This window comes from Leptonychotes weddellii, chromosome 5 (assembly GCF_054177405.1).
Source record: "Leptonychotes weddellii isolate Sample4059 chromosome 5, ASM5417740v2, whole genome shotgun sequence".
Classification (NCBI taxonomy): Eukaryota; Metazoa; Chordata; class Mammalia; order Carnivora; family Phocidae; genus Leptonychotes; species Leptonychotes weddellii.
This window is the reverse complement of record NC_138373.1, coordinates 127,485,931-127,494,561: the sequence shown is the minus strand read 5'-3', so window position 1 is coordinate 127,494,561 and position 8,631 is coordinate 127,485,931. Positions and strand designations below refer to the sequence as shown.

The 8,631-nt window shown below is 36.9% G+C and overlaps 1 protein-coding gene across 1 annotated transcript in view; it reads right to left on the bottom strand.

Moving 5' to 3' along the window:
- Positions 1 to 1,420: 1,420 nt before the first annotated feature.
- TMTC2 (transmembrane O-mannosyltransferase targeting cadherins 2) overlaps positions 1,421 to 8,631 on the bottom strand; it is a 341,011-nt gene continuing 333,800 nt past the window's right edge. Inside the window, exon 11 of the mRNA XM_081822153.1 lies at positions 1,421 to 1,935. Within this exon, the coding sequence (XP_081678279.1) occupies positions 1,737 to 1,935 (199 nt within the window). The 3' untranslated portion in view covers positions 1,421 to 1,736. The remainder of the gene's footprint in view (positions 1,936 to 8,631) is intronic.

The window sequence follows — 8,631 nt, the reverse complement described above, 5'->3', positions numbered from 1 at the left end:
GATTGAGCCCCAAATTGGGGTCTGCTTCTCTCTATCTTCCTGTCACTCTCCCTTTGCCCTTCCCCCCCTTGCACATGTGTGCACGTGTGCGCTCTCTAAAATAAATAATCTTTAAAAAAATTAAAGATCTCATATTGAAATGTTAGAAATACTACACAAAGATGCCCACCTCAGGCATTTACAGAGCTATGCCTCCTGCCTATCTCCTCCTGCACCTCCTGACTCTTTTCCTGATCCATTTTTCCCCAAAGCACTTATCACTGTCTGATACCATATAGGCTTTACTTATTTTTCTACTTCATCTTCTCAGACTAGACTGTAAGATGCTAACGGGCAGGGACTCAATTTTGTGCACTTCTGTGTATCCAGTGCCTGGAATGGTGCTTGGCACTTAACAGGTACATAAATGAGAGGACCATTATTATTTTCATTTCCTAGTCTTCTGACTTGGATTTCCTATGTTACAACTGCATTTTTCCCATCAAGCTTTCTCTTATGCACCAAGTGCCCTGGGTTACAATGTGATCCCACTTACCAACTGTGATACTGAGTGAGTTATCAATTTCTCTGGGCTTGGGCAGAATGGGACCACAGAAGTATCTGTGGGTTGTTGTGAGAAATGAATGAGGGAATTCATATGAAGTACTTAGCACGGTGCTTGGCACATAATCAGTGTTCAATAAATTTTGGCTGTTACTATTTTTATCATTATAACTATTAAATTATTTTCTTATGTTGCAAACAGGTCACCCATTCTTTTTTTTTTTTTTTTGAAGTACCTCGTAATTAATGAAACTGGGGACACTGACATTCAGGGCTAAGGTTACATGTGGTTCTGCTAAAAAAAAAAAAAAAAGCTACCCCCCCACCCCCCGTGGGTTGCATTTAGGGAGCATTAATTCTCCTCTTGTGCTCCCATAGGACTGTATATACCTCTGTGTAGCAATCACCACACTGTATTTCAACCAGCTGATTATCTTCAGTGTTCTCTGCTACATTATGGGGTCTTTTAGGGAATGAAATCTCTGTATCCTATCACAAAGCAGGCACTCTATAGATGTTTGCCCAATGGATGAGTTACCGTATAGAAATGAGACTTATCCCAATATTTGTAGTCACATCACACATGCACTTTCATTACTGTTTCAAATTACATTTCTCAATAGACAGTCTAGACCTAGAGAGTAAGGGGAGAAGGTTTTCGTGTTGGAGGGGGATGCAGAGTTGTGTGTATGAGAATAAAGGCAATGTGCTGGAGGTCAGTGATGTGCAGTGAATAAAAAAGTGCTTAGAAGACAGATATAAACCAGTTCTTATTTTCTCATAAATGGTTCCTCCATTTCAATAGTAATGATCTAATTTATATCCATCCCACTTTATGGAAGTGCGATTACCCAGGGAAAAATTCTAATAAAAACATACTTGATAAAAGTTGAAAAGCACAGTTATTAGAAATGAGGACTCTGGAAGAGGTAGAGGCACAGCTCGAGGTCTGAGCGAATGTAAGCATCAGAAAAAAGCTCACGATGTTAGAGGTCCTTAGGTATTTAACACCACAGCAAAAAACACTTTCAAGGAACTAATTTTAAAAGCCAACCAAATGCCAAGTATTTGATAATGCTAAAACCTGTATTCAAATGATAAAACCGTATGGTGCTTTACACAGGATAGAAAACAGCAATTTGTACCTCTGCAAAAAGAAAAGAAGCTTGAGACTGGCAGATTTGATTGCTGAATTAGCCATTTAGTGAGTACTCAGAATAAGAGATCAGAGAGAAAAAGCCCAGTATCATGAGGCTTCTATATCTAAAGCTATCACATGCTGTGAATCTATCCCTTTGAGTAATGTTTCTCATTAGGAAAGTACTTACATTAGGTCTCAGTCTAGCCGCCAGATCATAATACTTCTCGGCTGCTTCGTTGAGGCTGGCCTGTCTGTTAAAGATTAAAAAAAAAGAAAAAAAAATCGAACTATAGCATTTATTTTAAAATTGCAGAGAGGTGAACCAGAATCATTATGCAGCAAGATAATATTAACTTAAAAATATTACAGTTATACCAATCAAACCATAAGTTGCCTAAAGCAGAAAAAGTACATGAAATTGAATGCATGCAATGGACCTATTGTCTTTAAGGCATTATAAATAGTATCTCAACGTAATCCTATTCAATAGTTATTATTAGTTTAAATTTACATATTAGCAATTAGAAATGCTATTTTTATTTTCCAAGCTAACCCAGATAATGTTACAGCGTTGGGATTCTCCAGGTTTAACTGGATATCCCAGAAAAATCTTAATTTTTAAAAATAAAATGTCAAAAAATTCTATATCTATCTAGAAGTCCATTTTCTTTCCAATTCAGGTGGGGAAACTTCCATTGTGTGCAGCCTACAGGGAAAAAAAAAAAAAAAGGCCAGATTCTTTCTCTCCTTGCTCTCTGCACCAGAGTGCACCCATGACATAGACTCAGCTAATTGGATGTTCCTGCTTGGGGCTTTCATTTCTGAATGAGAGACAGAAAGATGAAAGGATGGCTAGAATTCACTGACAATGGTGGAAGCAATAGGCTATATCCTGATCAGACTCTTCCTGTAAAGAATTGCTACTGCATGTCCTTCCTCTTGACCCCTCCGAGGCTACCCTGTTTCCTGCTGATTCAAGCTATGTTCTCTGGCTTTAGTGAATTCTGTCATCCTTGAAATAGCCAGTTTCTCTTGACTACCACCAAATACCATGAGTGGAGCTGTTGACTTATATAAATAAGATACACACTGAATTTTAGTAAGTTTATACATTGGCTCTTCTTGCAATTCAAAGCAAACTCCTAGGATCAGCCAACTGGTTAGCAGGAGAAATCAAATGTCAGGGTCCTGAAGAAGCCTGGCCAATTAGCCATCAAAACCACAGTATGTTTTTCAATCATGCCATGCTGCTTCAGGAAATCTTCAAAGATGGTAGGTAATGAGGGCTAGAAGCTCTTGCAGTTGTACTCTAACTGGTGACTCTATTTGCAGAGTACAGAAATGCTATGAAAAATGTCAAATTCAACTTCAGATGATGCATACAGCACACCTATAATGTGAACAATAATAGTAAATGGCTTGGGGTCTGCAATTAAAATGGAGTAGTTTCTATTGAAACTGTGATGTTAAAGAAGCTTCTGATGGAATTCAATGGAATATTACTCAGCCATAAAAGAGAATGAGATCTTGCCATCTGCAAGATGGATGAATCTAGAGGGATGGAGGGTATAATGCTAAGTCAGGGAGAGAAAGATAAATACCATATGATTTCACTCATGTGTGGAATTTAAGAAAAAAACGAACAAAAAAAAAGAGACAAGCTTCCCCCCATAGACTCTTAAATACAGAGAACAAACTGGTGGTTGCCAGAGGGGAGCTGGGTAGGTGGATGGGTGAAATAGATAAAGGGTATTAAGAGTACACTTGTCTTGAAGAGCACTAATGTACAGAAACGGTTAATCATTATATTTAATCACTATATTGTACACTGGAAACTAATGTAACACTGTATGTTAATTATACCTGAATACAAAATAAATAAATACCAAAACAGGGCAGGCAGGAATCAGGGAGGAAAGAAGCTTTTGAGGTGAGAAGATGACAGAGAGGTCAGGAATAAAGAGGAGAAACAAAATTAACTCTCTCAATTAGAAAATCACATTCGGTCTTTAAAAGAGAAGGTTCACTAGCCTATAAAATTGAATTTGCACTTTCGTCAAGTGCAAATAAAAACTATAAAGACATATCCCATGCAACCATATAAATTATAGGAATAACTGAAGATAACATCTCTCTGGAGACCAGGACATATTTTTCTAATTTTTAAAGGAAAAATAATTAGAAACACTGCTATTTTTAATGGGGTTATAGAGAAAGTAAAAACCTTTGACCTAAGGCTCTACTGGACTCATGGCAGTTACAATGTGCTGTTGCAATTTATATTCTCATAAATGTTGGAAGTTCAATTTCAATATGTCAAGAAAAGTACTTTAGTCTGGTATGAAACAGTAAAAATTCCCTTGCTAGGGTATTTAATGAAGGTTCCCTCCACCAAATTATAGAATCACTTTGGTTCAAATTCATTTGGAAATCTGAACCAGAATTCATTAGGTCATGCCCTGGAAGGGTTTTCTCCAGAGGAAAATAAAAGGCAGGGAGGTAGGAAATTAGAGTAACTTAATACTACAAAGAAGTTAAGTTACTTTGAAGCAAAATCAACCAATACATGTCTAACATGGAAAGCATAGCAAACATTAATATTCATCTTTACGGACATCCAAATTCATCAGGTAGATAAGGATCAAAGAGAAACTGAGGAATTCATTGGATGACATGCCTTTAAAATAATAATCAACACAAATGAAAAAAAAAAAAAAAGGTTTTCTCCCCCGAAATGGTTGTTCATTTTTAAAGTCTTTATTGTCTTTAGTGGTTTAATTCCCAAAGGAAACATCTAGTTTAGAAGGCTTAGTTTCTTAAGCTAGAAGTAGAATTGATGATATTCTAATGAAATAGAAAAAAAAGTAGAGTTTATTAGATTTGTCATGTAACTGTGAAAATTAATTTTCACTCTAGGACAGTAGGGGAAAGAGTGTGTCAATTCTACCCACCAAATGTTCATTTATTTTCTTGTTTTATTCTCTAGACACGAGAGAAAACTCATGAGGAACTGTCCAATGTCCACTTCACAGCGTATGCTGTATTTCACACTCGCCTGCAAGAAGTATCATGGGAGTGCTTAATAAATCTTAATTGCAAAGATGACTGAATCATTAATCAATATTTGAAAACTAAGGAAATTAACAATATTCTGCTAGTTCCTTAGGGGATTCTTGAATTGTCAAGAACCGCAACCACTGCATTGTTAGGACAGACCACAGGACTCAGGTTGCCAAGACTATTAGGATAGAATTATTTAAAGAAGCTGATGAATAACTCTTCCTGAATACCCATATCCTTTCTTTCTTCACTATTTCTTCTCTGGGACAGAATTTCTAAATCCTCTATGTGTCACTTACAAAATACCAGGAACTGATTATTCCATGTTCCAGCAACACCATGAAGGAATTGCTACTACTATCCCCATTTTACAGATGGTTAAAATGAGGTTTAGAGAAGTTGATAACTCCCCCAAAGTTATATAGCTGGAAAGTGATTGATCTGGATCACAGACTCTACAGCGAAGTATCTGAACCACAGGATCATGCTGATATCTTTGTATATACTGGGATGTAGCCGAATGATATGTGATACATTGTTCTGTGGCAGTTGACCCCAACAATTTCTACATCAAATACTAAGAAAGGAAGAGAACTTGCCTTTTGATTATAATGTTTAAAAGCCACAATTTAAGTGTAAGAGATAAGATTTGAAAAGGGGAGAATACGGAGGACATTTGTAATTGCAGGTTTTACTTCCCGCCCACCTCCATCTCCCATATTGATGGAAGTGCACTTCAGCAGACCAAACTGAGCAGATGACAGTTTTAAGAACAGAATGAAATGTATTGTTTTGTTTTGCCTTGTGTACTCCCTAAAAGGGGGAAGGGGAGAAACTGAGGGGAAAGGCAAAAAAATAGGGAATGAGGAAAAGTGAGAAGAGGGCTGGATACTCACTTCCTTACCCCCACCATCTCCCGTTTTTAGGGAGGGGTCACAATTAGATATGGAAGGCAACCGTAAGTTTCCCATGTGTCCAAGTAGAAGACTCAGAAAGTAGGTAAAGGGGAAAGGCAGTTGGCTCTGCCAAGAAATCTCCCAGGCCAGATGTAGACAACCATGTGTTTTGACCACAACACACTTTACAAAGCCAGGAATGAGATAATGAGTGATAAAAATCATTCATACCAGGAAGCTACACTAGGTCCAGATTGGTGACTATCCCCTTGCCCCTGCAATAGTCAACATAAGGTTATGTCCCATATCACCTATGCCAACAATAGGCTTATCAACTGGAGACACAGATGGAAGCTTCTATCTCATTGCCAACTCCTGCCAATCATATATGTAGGGCCCTCCCCCTTTCACACTATCTGTGGCCTCTTAAGACCAGGAAAGGTAAGGAAGTAGAAAGAGCCTACACGGTATTTGTAAACAGGACTGTGATGTAAACCTTGGATTCCCAAGAAATCACTGAGTTGTGCTATCTTTTAAAAGTCTTTATTTTTTATTCATTTTAAAAAAAGATTTTATCTATTTGTCAGACAGAGAGAGAGAGAGCACACAAGCAGGGGGAACTGCAGAGGGAGAGAGAGAAGCAGACTCCCCGCCGAGCAAGTAGCCCAATGCGGGACTTGATCCTAGGACCCTGGGATCATGACCTGAGCCGAAGGCAGACGCTTAACCAACTGAGCCACCCAGGTGTCCCTAAAAGTCTTTAAATTCAGTTTTTATGCCATCAGTGAAAAGGTGTGCTAAGAGTAAAACAAACAGTAATGAAAGTCACAAACATCATTATCTGATTACTATAGAATTCCATTTTGCATATGGGACTATGAAACTTGTATCTGTTAAAAATATATAAATATATTTCATATATCTAATTCCCCTCCCTGGTGTTATTTTATAATAAAGTATCTCTTGGAACACAGGTTTATGGCCTAATATTCTTTTTTTTTTTTTACTTTTTTATTGTTATGTTAATCACCATACATTCCATCATTAGTTTTTGATGTAGTGTTCCATGATTCATTGTTTGTGCATAACACCCAACGTTCCATGCAGAACGTGCCCTCTTTAATACCCTTCACAAGGCTAACCCATTCTCCAACCTCCCTCCCCTCTAGAACCTTCAGTTTGTTTTTCAGAATCTATCGTCTCTCATGGTTCGACTCCCCCTCTGATTTCTGTGGCCCAATATTCTTAAAAATATATATAAAGAAAATTTGGGAATCAATGATATTGTGAAATAATATACTCTGTGAAATGTTTGAGGGGAATCTAAGAGAATCATTTATAATTACATACATTTGTATGTATTCTGTGAGAATTATAAAATTAAAGGTTGCTAAATTCAATATTCCCTCCTTGAAAATATAAAAAATAAAAACTAGTAGCATTTAGAAGACTATAATTATTAGCAGCTGTGAATTGTCAATTTTAAATTAAAAATTATTTAATATGGACAATAACCACTGTTTGACTCATACAAAAGATAATACTTTATTAAAGTCTTGGTGATTATTCTAAGATAACCTATAAGCTTTCTTTTTCTCCCTCTTCCCTCTCCCCCCCCCTTCTTCTTCTTTCTCCTTCTCCTCCTCCTTCTTTTTCTAACTAGAAAACTGTCTGTCCTTATATCATGAAAGTAAAATGAATAGTAGCTGAGTTTTCCTGGGTTCTTGCCAACAGCTAAACTGAAGTGTAGCTTAAGTTACTCGAAGCAGCACTAAATTTTAATTCTAATTGATAAATGCATAGTAGGAATAGAAGTAGAATTGAGATAAACAAGGACATAAAAATGTGTGAAAAATCTTAAAATAGCAAAACTAGAGTCACACATATATAAAAACAATGCAGTAGAAAAGATCCTTATAATGAAACTCCTAGAAGATATTGTTTATGACCACCAAGCCATCTTAAACCAAAACCTCTCTGTCAAGACATCAGAAATAGCTTTATGATCTGTCAGTATCCATCCCAGTTCAAAACATAAAAGATTCACCATCTTTTATGGAGGAAAAGAGGCTGATGGTGTAATTTCACAAAAGATTCCTCGGAGTTCGAAACTTCTTGATGCCCCATGAGAGTTTGAGCTCATTCTTTCATAGCCTCGAATCCTTCAGGGCTGCTAAGGACAGGTTAAGCCTATGTCTAAAAAGATCCCATAATGAAATGCACTGGGAAAATTAAAAGGGAGGAAATATTTATTGTCAATGTCAACTATTATAATGTTCACATGTAGTAAATAACTCCTTATGTTCAGTTTGTAATGCTTGGGTGGGGAGAAGGAGTTGGGAGGGGTGGAAAGAAGAGAGGCAAGATAGAACTTGCTTGCAGGGGTGGTCGAGAACCAACATTGTAAGTATCACCTGGGACTTGTCAGAAGTGTAAAACCTTAGGCACCACCCAAACATACTAAATCAGAATGTACATTTTAACAAGATCCCCAGGTGATCCACAAGCACGTTACTGTTGGAAAGGCACTGGATTGATGGATGCTTACCTTCAACCTCATCTGCTACTGCCCTTTGCTTTAAAGACCTTCCAACCCATTATAACTTAGTTGAAATAAGCCCCCTTTGGGCCAAAGGTTGGCACTAGCATACAATTTATAATTGAAAAATCCAATGACTTTTTGAGGGATTTTTGGTAATTTTGGAAGTATTAAAGAAGAAAGTCCTAGAGAGCTTTGAAAAAAAAATATATCCAACATATGTGTGTGTGTGTACATGTGTGTACGTTCCCAATCTACTTTGAGAAATAATCTGATTCAGTTCCTTTTTCTCTTAAGAATTTAAATTTTAAATCACTTTCAGTGGAATTTATAAAGAAATTAGTACATTTAAGTTCTTGACTTTTAATATATTTAATTACGTAAGACTGTGTCGAGCACAGAAACTTAAAGGTAACTATTTTTTCCGTATGTTCATTCTGCTCTCTAGAAGT